The sequence below is a fragment of the Hipposideros armiger genome, unplaced genomic scaffold (assembly GCF_001890085.2).
Source record: "Hipposideros armiger isolate ML-2016 unplaced genomic scaffold, ASM189008v1 scaffold_198, whole genome shotgun sequence".
Classification (NCBI taxonomy): domain Eukaryota; kingdom Metazoa; phylum Chordata; class Mammalia; order Chiroptera; family Hipposideridae; genus Hipposideros; species Hipposideros armiger.
Genome location: NW_017731548.1, coordinates 1,491,012 through 1,504,955, shown reverse-complemented (window position 1 = coordinate 1,504,955; position 13,944 = coordinate 1,491,012). Strand labels below are relative to the sequence as shown.

At 41.1% G+C, this 13,944-nt stretch overlaps 1 protein-coding gene across 6 annotated transcripts in view; it reads right to left on the bottom strand.

Moving 5' to 3' along the window:
* DCLK1 (doublecortin like kinase 1) overlaps positions 1-13,944 on the bottom strand; it is a 329,829-nt gene that overhangs the window by 46,866 nt on the left and 269,019 nt on the right. For all 6 annotated transcript variants that reach the window (XM_019653178.1, XM_019653176.1, XM_019653177.1 and 3 more), the window contains 3 exons: positions 8,008-8,065; positions 7,387-7,506; positions 3,191-3,337 (listed from right to left, as the gene is read on the bottom strand). In XM_019653178.1, coding sequence (XP_019508723.1) covers positions 3,191-3,337; positions 7,387-7,506; positions 8,008-8,065 — 325 coding nt within the window. The remainder of the gene's footprint in view (positions 1-3,190; positions 3,338-7,386; positions 7,507-8,007; positions 8,066-13,944) is intronic.

The following is a 13,944-nucleotide window of genomic DNA, read 5'->3' as shown; positions in this document are numbered from 1 at the left end:
ATAATAAAATTGTGAAAGGTATTAATATTATGTTGGTTTCTAATTTTCACCTAAAATATGTTGGGAAACATCCCTGCAAGTCAAATCATATTTTCTCATTGATCTGTCCAAATACTTAGACTTGAATAATGCATTCATATGATCAATATAGATCCTTAAGGCCAAGCTACAACATTTTTATATTGTTCCATAAGAATTAAAAATAAAAAATTCCAGAAGTTCCATATATACACTGGTACTATATAAAAGGAAATCTATAGCTGAATTAACATTTATAAACAATACTGTGCTAGTTATAAACAATTAGCAAAAATCTTGTTAGTAGTCTAAAAATTTAGAAGGTTTTTTTGAGGTCTCTTAATAAAACAGCAATAAAAAGTGTGCAGTGTGGCCTTTTTATTTCTTTGGTAAGCTTCTCTGTAGTGAGAAAGTAGGTTTAAAATCTTTGCATTAAATTTATTACAGCATTTTTCAAAAATAGTCTACACCTCTACTTTTCACCAGGATATGGCAAATCCACACATGGATAAATAGTAAACATTTAAAAGCAATGTGAAAAAATGATGAAAGATGATTTTTACAGTATACAGTTTTATTGTTAAACAGTTTTATTTTTAGGAATAATTTAATGTTGATTACAAATAAAAGGGAATAAAAAGGAAGGGAATAGTTATGTGTTATCTCTTTATCTTCATAAAATCCCCTTAAAGGTGGCTCAAAGGAGTTAAGTAGCTTGTTCAAGGTCATAAGACCAGTCAGTGGAAGAGTGAAGCACTTGGTTTTGAACTTGTGTCCATCTGACCATAAATCCTGCGTATGTGAATGTGTGACTCTATGACGGTTCACTCTTTTCCCACATAAAGGTCAACAAAATGTGAAATGAACAGAGGTCTTGAGTGCAATTAGTGTAGTCATCATAATTTTGTTAAGCTTAATGTGTATTTCTACTCATTTTATTCATAATAGATTTATCCCTGAAAAACTCACCAACCTATAGTAAGAAATTACTATTCTGGAAAAGTAGAATAACTTTTTCATATATATATTTTAAAACTATATTATGAATGACTATGATGATGATGTGTGTGTACATATATTCACATCATTAAATTAGAAAAGAAAGGAAAAAGAGGGAGAGAACTCTTTCTTTTTGAGTAATTTAAAATATGTTCAAATGAGCACAATACTTAAAATGTATCCTGCAAATTGTAATTTTAGTAAAAGTGCAGTGCTATGTAATCATGTATGGCATTTACAGAAATAGATAACACTCCGGTGAGAAGCAAAACTGAACTGCAAAAGGGGGAAAGGAAATGAAACTTTAATTTTCAATCACTGACTTTTTGGAGCTTAGAGAAGTTTTTAAACAAAGGCCCAGTGTAAGTCTGTTCCCATGAGACAATCCCACATAATTCAGGAATAATGAATGCAGACGAGAAAATTGCTGCAGCTTACGGAGGCAGCTATGCAGAAGAGAATGTTTAGGCTACTGCAGATATGCGGAATTTGAGGTGCAATTAAGTCAGAGCGCCATCATTTGACCTCAGTTGCCTTCATTAACCAGTAGCTACAAGATTAGTAACATAATTGCAATTAGCTAATTGCTTGTGTATTTATTTTTTTGAATGCCTATTTTTCCTACTTGAAGGCATATATCTCTGTTTCCTGGCACAGTACCTAGCAGACAACAAGCATGCCATAAAACACTCTCCCTAATTCCTAGGTTTAGGTAGTCTAGTGGTTAAAGCTTGGGCTTTAGAGTGGGGCAGAGCTAGGCTGAGATCTTGACTCTTTCACTTATGAATTGTTATGGCCGTGGGCAGGTTTTTGAACTCCTAGGCACTCTGTTTACTTATCTGTGAAATGGAACACTAATAGAACTTACCCTAGTATGGTTCTTGCGAGAATTCAATGAGATAATGAGTGTAAAACACTCAGTTCAGAGTATACACATAGGTGGTTCTCCATAACAGCAGAGCTCATCAGCTCTTATTATATAGCAGGAGCTGGGCTGCTCATCTGTTTTTAAACTTGAGTGTGCATACGGATCATGTGGAAAAGCCTGCTGCAATGCACATGTGCAGCCTGTCACCAGTCACCAGATTCTGATTTGGTAAGGCTGCAGGGAAGCTCAGAAATTTGCATTTTTAACAGGCATCTGGGAGTAATTCTGATGCAGGGGGTCTTTGGACCACCCTTGGAGACGCACTGCTTTAGAAAGAGAATCCTCAATTCCCAGATTTCTGAAAAGATGGACAAACTAATAGTCACATATAATACATGACTCTTGAGGTTGGATAATGGAATTGGAAGAACTACCATCTTGTGTGTGTGTGTGTGTGTGTATGTGTGTGTGTGTGTGTGTGTGTGGCGGAGGTGGGGGGCGGTTGGAATTGAATAGATTTCATTAAAATTCCAGTATGAATAGCCAGCAAAATTTATGTTACTCCCACATTCACCAGGGACTGCTCCCCCATGCCCAGTCTCGGTCTCCTCAATTCTTTCCAATATTTGCCCTTAACAATGGACTTGGAAAGGATGCGCATTTGTTTGCATGGAGAATGCTCAGAAAGTGGGAATTCATGAGAAAAAGCAAACCAAATAGTTGAAAGGGGGTAAGAATGGCTCTGATTTTTAAAATCAGTCTTCATCATGATGACTTTTATGCTGAGGGGCTGGTTTCCTTAAAACTCATTATGATTGATTCCCTTAGCTTTTAGATCATATTATTGGGATGTAAACTTAAGAGGCTAACAGAAAATCTCAAAGGGCTTCCTTTTTTTTTCCACGTAAAACTTTCTAAGCTAAAGGTGCTGTAGATTATAAAAGTACACGTGCAAATGCTCCTCATGACTGTCTTGGCCTAGCCCATGGTGTAAACCCCAGCCCCAGACTTCCTGAGCCCCATTCCCAGCCCCCACCCCCATCCCCCCGACCCCCTCCTCAGGTTTGTACTTGCTAATAAGGCCAGTGCACCTATGGCACATTAACCCTTAAAGTTCAACTTAAAAGGCTAGATTTCAGCTGGTTACTGAAGACCAGCTGGAAACTAGCCTTTAGGGGGTTTTGTTTGTTTGCTTCTTGTTTTTAAAGAAAGAAAAAAGAAAAAGAAAAAAAATAGAGAGGAATATTCACATCCACTCATGATTGCTTGGAACTCAAGGCACCCGGAAGTTGGAATCCCTCTTACCAGCAGGTTCTCTGGCTTGATGTCACGGTGGACGATGTTCAGGCTGTGCAGGTATTTGATGGCGCTGGCCAGGTTGTACAGCATCCCACTGGCGTCTCGCTCAGTGTATTTGTTAGTGGAAGTAATGGCATCAAAGAGGTCTCCCCCCTGAGAAGAGACCAGCAGGCGGAGCAGCACATTAACAGATGGTCCAGTGTGACTGCCTGGAGAGGGACTGACAGGCTAGAAAGGAAATGAAGAATGCATGCAGGATCTCCGGGTTCCCTGCCACTTCCCCCAGAAAGGCCCAGAGACCTTCTGGTGACTACTCCCTCCAATGCAAAAGTCATTTCCTCCAGAGCTCAAAGAAAGAAGCAGGGTGAGTATTCTTCATCAGACTGGCAGACTTTTCCACAGGCTACAGCCTGGCAGAAGAGGCCTCATGACACTGAGGTGTCCTGGTGGCATGTGCTACATGCCTCATACCAACTCCCAGCAGAAGTTCAAATTCATAACCCCCAAAAATATGAGAAACAGGTAATACTGCAAACCGCACTCTTAACAAAATGTTCTCCTGCCTTGTGAAATTCTCTCTCTCTCTCTCTCTCTCTCTCTCTCTCTCTCTCTCTCTCTCTCTCTCTCTTTTTTCTCTCTCTCTGTCTCTCTCTTTCATACACACACACACACACACACACACACACACACACACACACTTCCCGTCATTCTCTAGATTTAGCTCTCTTGGAGTGGGTGTTGTATTTTCTTTTTCAATACTGTGTTTCTTTGTGAGGAACAGAGAAAAGAATCAAAAACTGTCAGTCCAAAGATGAGAGAGAATGAGAGGGAGGCGGGTGGAGATATTTCAAAGAAAGTTTTCTAGGACCATTATTCATCTGAACGTCTGTTTCCCTTTTTCCCTGCTAACTTATTGTTATTTGCCAAAACAATGATTTTAGGCTCCAATTCTAGCTCCATTTATCTGAACCTGATCAGAGAACTTGGGTCTGATTTACTAACACTGTGGGCATCATTCCTGCATGTGATTCACCAAACAGCTGAACACAGTAGCCAATCGTGTTCCTCTGTTACTTGGTGGGGTTGGGACTTAATTTTTCTTTTTAAAAAGCAAATGCAGAATATTTCAATTGTAGTTTTAGCAGACAGTTTTCAAATCTCACTGTGTGGCCCAGCCTTCCCTGTACAATCTCCACTAGGGAGGCTGCTCCCGCTGTCCATTCAGCCTCAGCAGTTCCCAAACTGTTGAAATACATACACTTTTTCCCAAAATGTACACTTTCTCAACTTCCTGTTTCTTTTAAAAGCAAAGCTGTTATAAGCGGGTTTGCAGGTTGTTTCTGTGCCACTCCAGGGGGCGGGATTTTCACTGTGGTCTCCGTGAATGGCACCCCAGTGCAGAAGGACCTATGGGGGGCTGTAGATAATGGTCCTGCAAAGAACGTACCCTTGTCCTAGTAATCTAGGCTCCAGGCATCCTATAATCTCATTTCTTCTTCAACCTCAGCAAAACAGTCAACACATCCAACTAGTCCTTCCTTTAAGGCAGGCTTCATCGCATCCTCTGGGCGACCCTACTCCACCTTCTAAGTGACAGCTCCTGTCCCTTCATCCCTGGATTGTTGTCATGTGGCCTGACAACCTGCACGGCTTCCTTCCATGGGCTCGGTATCCAAAGCATCCTCTGCACTGTCTGTCACCTTCCCACACGACATGCTGATGCAGATTTTCTTTCTCTCTTCAAGAAATCAGCATTCCTTTTGCATGGCTGTCCACGTTCTGCCCCCAACCTTCCTTCTAACTTGTTTAACGTCATCCCTTGCCACTATCTAGACCTTCATGCGCCAGGTAGGATATGTCTCCCCTGGTCACCAAAACAAGACGAAATCACTCTGCACTCTAAACCTGTCCTCACTAGAGCTCTTTTCCTGGAATGTCTCCTCCACCTCCCTTCCTTGTTCCAACTTCTGTTGATCTCTTAGGGTCTGGCTACAGGGCCTGCCTTCCTCTGTGCACATAAGCAGCTTGCATGTGCACACTTCTGTAGGCAAAAGTCTAAAGTCCTCTTCTTAATAATTATGGAAATTCACTTTAATAACTGTTACTTCACTGTTTTCCAGAATGAAGGAAATACTTGTTTATCCTATACCTTCCGGCACTGTTTGGCACACTCCTGGGCCCTTAGGGTTTAAGAAGCACGGCCCCAGTGACATTTCTCAGGGGGAGCGTTACGGGAACCTTTTGGGTCAAGCCTGGGATTGGCCTTCACTTCCAGACCTGGCCTCACAGCAGTCCTGGGTCAGGCTAAATTGAAGAATATAATAGTGGCACAATTGAGGAGTCCCAAAGCTGAGCTAGACACTCTCTGGGCCTTATTAGGCTATCGTGGTCACCTAGAGAACATTCGTGAAGTCTGTTAAGTAACATGAGGGCCTCCTAATTATACTTAGCTCTAGTCACTGGGCTAAATGTGACTGACAATCTGACTCAGATGTCCCACAAAACGTGTTCTTAACTCTTGAGACTTTGCCTCTTTTATTTATCATCTTTAAATTTAATTTAGTCTTTGCTCTCCAAAAATCAGCCAATGACAGGTAGCCAATCAATTTTTAACAGCACACAGAGGGGCAATGGTTATGTTTTGAAGCTTTTGGTCTCTAAATTAACGTCATTATAAAAACAACACCCTTGGTGCTAGAGAATGTGGAATTTATAATGTTAATCCTTACCAAACTTCATTTAGTAATAAAGTACCAATACAAAAATCTTCTAACTAAATGAAATCAACCTTTCCTTGTTGGAATAACCGTTTAACATTTCTATCACCCTCAGCCTGAAATATGACAATAACCTTGTGTTACTATGAACAACCTCTCTGAGTAAAACAAACCCTAACCTGAAGTACAAAAAACTAAGCTTCATCTATGAATATAAATAATCACTAAGTCAAAAAAAAAAACAACAGATCTGAAGTAAAGCAACTCTAAATGATGAAAGTTAAAAAGGTCCTAGAATGAACATTTTTCTATATACGGAGGGTGCCAAAAACATGTATACCCATTTTAAGAAAGAAAAAAAACTATTAAAATTGTAATACTCAATATATGCTGATAACAAAAGATGAATACGTCACTTTTGAATTTTGCAATTACGAGAGATGCTCAAAGTGGTTACCATCAGTGTCCAGACACTTCTGATTACGGTGAACTACTGCTTGAGCAATGTTGACCAAAGTGTCCATTTGTATACATTTTTGTGGCCCCCTCCTCCATCCCATAGTAACAGATTAGTTCCTTAAATGCTTTCTTTGTCTTAAATCTTTATCAAAGGAAGCCCCACATGCCACAGTGCTGATTTCTGCCACCAGCTTGGTGTGGGCGTCTAGGCTATCACTGACGGTGCACACAGCTGATGCACAAGGTGGTGCAACTAATTTACAACCCTTCACAACTAAAGTAGAAATTACTTAGACAATCAGTTAGATTAACACAATGCAAAAGGCTAGAAAAAAAATAACTTCATGAAAATTAAATATTCAATGTTTTAAAACTTCTAATTACTGAAAATTTCAAATATGAAAGTAGAGGGAATAGGTAAGTTATCTTTCACCTACATGCAACTATTATCAACATTTGGCCATTTTTATATTCTATGACTTTAATAGAATAAAAATGTAATTTTATGTGACAGGATGAGATGGCAGCATTCACTGAAAGGTGGTAGACTATTCACATTATTGTTAGAACTGTGCTACTTTTCTATTACATGGGTGACTAAAAGCTTAAAGCTTGTTTTTATAGGCATGGGTGATACCTTTGGATGTAGTTCATGGAAAAATGAACAATTTCTATTACTATAATAACCACAATGATCGTATTGGAATCTAGTACTTTCTGTGTCACACAAACTTGTGGCAGCCTTCCCTCTTATTCCCACAATAACACCCCTAGGTGGGTACTATTATTATTCTCATCTTACACAATATGGAACCGAAGCACAGAGATATACCTGAGATCAGGGAGCTATTTAGGTCAAAGCTGGGACTGAAATCTTGTGGTGTAATTCTAGTATTAATACTCTTAACCATGATGGCAATGCATAGAAATGAGAGACTGGATATTGGTGGGAGGAAATAAAGAGTTGTATTATAGAAAAGAGTGTGCTGCCTTATACAGGTTAATTTCTTTTTCTAAAATACGCACCTTTACCAATTCCATGACCAGATACAATTCAGTTGGCACATCCATCTCTTCAATCAGAAGGACAATATTGGGGTGCTTCACTCTCCTTAAGATAGACACCTCGTTCTGGATCATATGCTCCTGACCAATAAAGAAGCAACTTTAATTAACATAAACATCCAGAAACAGGAGGAGCTCACTCAAATGAGTAAAACTATACTATATGAAGATCAAGGGGTGTGTATTTTGGCAAAATATATGAATGCATCTTAGGTTCTGGTATTCAGATAGCCTAGAATTGCCACAACATGAAGGTCCTTAGATGATGCTGGTAATTCCAGAATCTATCACTGTAATTATAAGTTCATGTAGAAGGATGGAATGAACGTAGATCACAAAAGTAATGGAAAAAGGAAATAAACAAGCAAACCAAGGTAAGAAAAAAACAACAACATCCAATCATTCCAGCTAACTTTTATTCCAGGACTATGCATAGAATAATGTTATATCCTAACTAGTATATAACATTCTAGTCCATCAAAATACAACAATTGGGGTGCACGTATGTTTATTTGGGAGCTGAACTCTGTGTTTCTACCCCCTGAATACTGTATTTTCATTAAGAATAAACCTTATACATACTTTGCCTCGACATTTGCTTTTCTTGATAATTTTCAGGGCATACTCCCTAGCAGTCGACCTGCAAAGAGAAAGATTTTTTTTAAAACATACACTTAATTTCAGATCTATTGAATCATCTTGTCAAGGCTTAATTTCTTATCCCATAGATCTTGCATCATGGTATAAATATTTTGTGAATGACTCTTTTTTTTTTTCAAAGATACGTAAACTTTTAGGGGTTAAGTGTAAGGACAACAAATATGCCCGCACAGACATATCATGAGCTGTTAATGTGGCCATACTTGTCACAAAACCACCACTATTGCTAGTGCCTTGCTAACTCCTCCTGCCAGGTAGCCCTGCCCTGCCTTCTGAAGTGATGGGATCAGGATGCCAACCAGATGTGAGTTTCTGCCCTTCCTCTTCCCAGTTTCTCATGAGGGTCTCTATCCATGAAGTGTAGCTGCGGCCGTTTTCTGAATGGTTTGTTGGTCACACCGAAAACTCGACAGAAGCAGTTCAGTCTTTAGACTTGGGTTCAGTGGGCAAACCTAGGCAGTCACCTGAATGACTCACGGATAACACATTCAAGGTGTAGAAAGGGAGATAACCATTATCTGAGCTTTCTGTGACCTCTTGGGCCGTTAATCGCTGTCTCATTTCACAGAAATTAAATGGAGGTGACAATTAAACTCAATGTGCTTCCCCAACGCCACGTGGCAGTGCTAAAATTGGGACTCTGAGTTCTTGAGATCTCTGCTTCCTTCACCTATAGTCCAACCAACACTGTCCCTGCTCTGTGATGGGTGTGGGCGGGAGGGTTTTGTCATTTTGCTGCCTTTAAATAGCTTCCTAACTTGTGTTAACATCTCTAAGATACTGTAGTACCAAACGCCACACATTTTTTGTCGAAGAACACAATGTATACTTAATAATCATAATAAACCATGACCTCACAAGCAATGCCATTTCATTTCTGGTGGAAAACCAAGGCAGCCTAGCCTTTTACCTATAGATAAAAGCCACTTTTAGAGATGTAAATGAATGCAGTGGGAGTGAGGCTGATAAAGAACAACATTTTTAAATAAGGTTTTAAAATCTTCAGAATGGAGAATCAAAGTGGGGGTTCCTAGTTATAAGGTTGGAGCAAGAGAGTGTTTGCCTATAAACAGATTAAGAGGCCAGATATTAACAACGTGTTTCAAGGGCATTTTAGAAATCAATCCTGTCATTTGCTTCTAAAAATGCTTCTCCCACTAAGCTTCCAGGCCCCTGCATAATGCCAGCTTGCAGAAAACAATAAATATTGACCAAATGGTTGTAATTATATCTGGTGGATAAAACCAGAATTAAATAATCACTTTGAAGCCTATTTTCTCCACTAGAGGGCTTTTTTGGATCAGATGGGAGAAAGTAAACCCTTCTGCCTCAGGGTAGCTCTCCCGCTGAGATGTGGGGGTGTCCAGATGAACCCAAATTGCTTCAGCCTCATGCAGAAATGGACTGAGAGGCCCAAGGATCCCCTTTGTTGATTCAATCTTTGTTGATTCTTCAGGCCGATGGCTGAGCAGAGAGGCCATGATGGGGGAAGGCATGAGCTGGCTAAATGCAGGGCTTGGGGCTCAACGACCCCCACATTAACACCAGACCATCAGCAAGGCCGTGGGGGCAGGGGTGGAGAAATAGCATTTCAGTGAGAGAAGACGAGAGATTTATCACTGGAAATTTAAAATGTAAGGGCAAATAAGTGTGAAAATGGTTACTCACATACAAAGGGATTCCTCCCATTACAGAAGAATCACAGGGCCCTTTAAGACCCTCCTCTTAGGAGACTTATGAGACTTTGCAAATTTGATAATACTTAATCAAGAGGAAAATTAAAAGCTACAGTATTTCTTGATTCTGCTTTTCAGGAATCACTAAAAAATTATGATAAAGCAAATCTGAGATTTGAATCCATAAGCAATTTCCTATCTGGTTTAAAAGCTTCAGTTGACGGCAGGCGGGTCTGGACAAGTGGACTGATGGCTGTGATGAAAGCCAACAGCAGTCCCAGGAAGGCCAGAGAGGCAGGATGGAGCCGCTCTTCCACTGGGTGCCTCCATAAAAGGGATGAATGGTTGGGAAGGTGCTGGTGAAAAGTGGGAGGTTTCTTAGCTTTATGATACCCCATGTTTGCCATCTAATCCTCCATTTACCTGGAAAGAGTAACGTTAAAGTGCTCAAAGCAAAGGGCTGGTATGGGACCCAGGAAGGCTGAATCTTCTCCACAGCCAGTCAGACAAGGAGCAGGCTTCCCAGGGAGCAAGTGGGTCCCAGCCAAGTGCTCGGGGTTTTGTCCTGAGCCTACAGCCATGGGGGAAAATGCAAGCCTGCACTGCAGTGGCCCTGGGGCTTAATAGGAAAAAGAACCTTGTGGGTTCACAGCACAGAATCTTACATAATAGTATTAAACACCCAATTAAATTTACCCATATTTTATATCAGACAATAAGTCCCATAGGAGACCACCAAAATTAACACTGCAAATTTTCTTTCTTGAGTCCTTGAGGGCAGAACTATAAAGTCACAATAAAATCCTTATTACTGGAAGTACATGTTTATAGGAAAGTAGTTAAGTCTGGAAAATGAGCCTAAAAACAGGTGTTAGGACCAAGTATATACCATAGAATAAAAATTTAACTGCTTGCTTTAAGTTGGTAAGTGAAAACACTTGGCAAGAAATAAAACTTTAAATAAAGTATTTGTCTTCCTACATACCCTAAAGAAGACCGCGATGCCTATGTAATTATTCAGTAAGCAGTTACAAGCATGGTGCTCCGGTGGCTACAGCAGTGAATGACACCTGGTCCTTGTCCCCAGGGAGTCTATAGTTAAGTGTATTGAGAAGAATATTAGACACCTGGGTTGCTGCTAAAAATAGAGGTCATTTGCTTGCTTGTCCCTGAGAGTATATGCTTGACCTTTTACAGGACTACGGAACCCTCGAATGCCATAGCAAAAGCAGCCGCCGCCACAGAACAAACTTTGTTTTCCTCCTGGTCTGTGGGAACTCAGTTCGTAAGGTCTTCTTCCTATTTAGTTTGACCCAACGTTAAAACCTGATTTACTAGAGAGAAAGTGTCCAAACTTGAACTAAATCTAATTTTTAATGTTTGTGCTAAAACTGGCTTGGAGAAAGCTGCCTTGTTTAATTTAGTGATTCTCAATCCTGCCAGTCTTCCCCTCCACCCCCCTCCACCCCTGAGGACATCGAATGGAAAGGGGAATGGGCTGACAGAGGTGGGGTTGCCGTGGACTCAGGTACTTTTTGTTATTGTTTGCTATGTTTTGAAGGTTTTTTAAAAAGATTATGTGGAAAAGGAAGAACAGCTTCTTAATTATTCCTCCACCACAGCATTTATTGAATTTCATGGCAATCCTTTGTTCATGGGCAGGATCTCCTGAAGAGGGACTGTGTCCTATAGCCCCGGAGATGCCCAGCACAGGCACGAACTGACGGGAGCTCCAAATATGTTAGTCTAGTTGTGGAAACTCCAGAGGATGGTGGCAGTTAGGACAGGGACAGGGAGACCCATCAGCCAAGAAGGCTACTGAATGGCACACTTTGTTTCCGAGGTAATCATAATAAAGCTACTCGTCAGCCTCCTCCGTAAGGGGGTAACTGCCGAGAACAGAGGACTGAGGCACCGCACAGTGTCTTGCCTACATCCCGGAGTGGAGTTTTATTTTGAATTTATATGTGGGTCCTAGGCTATCAGGTGCCAGAGCATCCTCAGGAAGAAAAGAAGGGAGAACACTATCAGCTAGCAGAGGGCTATCTTAGCTGCTTCATCCTGACTCATCCTCCCTACCCCACTTCAGAAGGAAATGCCTTCAAACTATAGGTATGTAGTTCTTGAGGTCTTTGAGAATTGGAAGACTTTTCTAGGTGGATGCAACCCATTTTGGTGACACTGACATCTCAGGTCATTCGGGTGAGGCTGCCTACGTGCATTGCTAGAGCTAGTAGATTTGCTATGCCACCCTTCAGGCTTATAGGTGGAGGAGGGGTAAGAGAGGGAATAATGAGAGCTAGGATTTTAGTACAGTTCTGATGCTTACATTACTGAAAAATGCAAGCAATTCAGGTGGGGAGGATGGCCAAGAGCCACCTGAGACACCACCACTGCCCCTGACCGCATCACTCTACCCTTCGCTGGTGTGGTAATTAGTCCATACAGGGCCAGGAAAGCCAGATGTGAGGCCACCTCATCTCCAGCCCTCCGCCCATTCTCTGGCCTCTTGTTAGTGCTTTTCTGTTCTTTGACTTTTCTCTAGGGCCTCCAGATAACAGCTTCAAAATGGAGCCCGTCTCAGTCTACCACCTTTCATTAGCAAATCCTAGGGGCTCCTGAGGCCATTTGGAGAAACTGCTACTGGAGGACAGGCAGAAATCTAAGTGGACCTGGCAGCCACTATCAAAGGCTATGCTGGCATAGGTCCATGGAAGGAAAGGCCAGTGCAACACTGTTATTACACCCATTGTTGCAGGAAAATCTTCCCTGTGACAGCATATTATTAACAGTGCAGGGACATACTTGCTCTTGTTAATAAATATTCATCCTTCAAAATATGGCAGAATGTACCCGCCAGCAATGTGTGCCATTCACAATATTCTTAGCTTGCTTTTGTTTTCTTGGACCTCTGGAAAATATTAAAAGAATGTTTCATGATACCTCTGGGGAGAGAGGGCACATGCCATATGTCCTCGTTCAGCAGGAAAGGAATACTAACAATTTTTGGAGCAATCTGGTATTTAGACTCCAAAGGTTCATACAGCGAGGCCCAAGATGTGAACTTATGCAAAATAAACACAATCCAAACTAGAAAGAAATAAATTAATTCTGGATGGAGAAATGAGAAATTCCTATTGCAGGAAGACCAGTACTGTTGAACTAAGATGCCATCCTGATCCATGTACTAGCTAGGACAAACAGCACATGTCCACAACGCCAGACTCGACAGATGGTGAACACTGGCAAATAACCAGATACCCCACAATGGAAGGGTATGGCAATCTGTTTAAAATGGGATTTTCCGCGACAGTGGAAATTAAAGTTACTATCAGTCAGATTTACAATCAGTAAAAGCATACATTAAATATAAAATTATATAAATACACTTCCATCCATTACCTTAGGAATGGCTTTCCCAATTTAATTTCTGTCTTCTTTGCCCAGGGACAAATATAGGGTGTGTGACTGGCTCAGCTAAGCCATATTGTTGTGGGAGACTCCTTGTTGGAGGCAGTGAAACAGAGTGGTCAAAAGCATGGGTTTTGGAGCTGGGGTCGGGTGTATGCCTTGCTAAGTACTTACTAGCTGAATGACATTGGGCATTTAAGTTCTCCAGACATTCTTTGTATAAAATGGAAATAGTACTGATATTGTGAGGTCATTATGATAATTAAATGAAATATCATAAGTTAAGGGCCTTATATACAGTTTATGCTCAGCAAACAATGGTTGCTCCTGTTTGGAGAGATGTGTGGCCCAGGAAAGTAATGGGCCATTGTCTTTATTTGGCAGAAACAATGAATGGTCAAGCTCTGTACTGAGGGTGGGAAAATGAGGGCACGAGAGGAGAAAAAGTAACCTCACAGTAGCAATTAAGGGATTTTTCAGGCTCCCTATTAATGCTCAAGTCGTCCCTCACAAAGAATGGCTGCTGTGGTGTGCGCTGTCACTGTTGGGGAGATCTTGGCCCAGTTGATATGTTGGGGCAGTAAAGCTGGAGATGCAGTACTGGAGTGCAGCTTAATGCAGGCCTCATTCCTTTAGGAAGGGAAGTGTTTTCCAAAGAGTGGCAAAGGGTTCTCGGAGCAAATCAGTGGGCACTGGCCAAACTAGGACCCTCATGGTGCATGAGGCCCTGTGTAGACTCGAGCTCTACTGTGCTTCTAAATCAAAGTCCTTG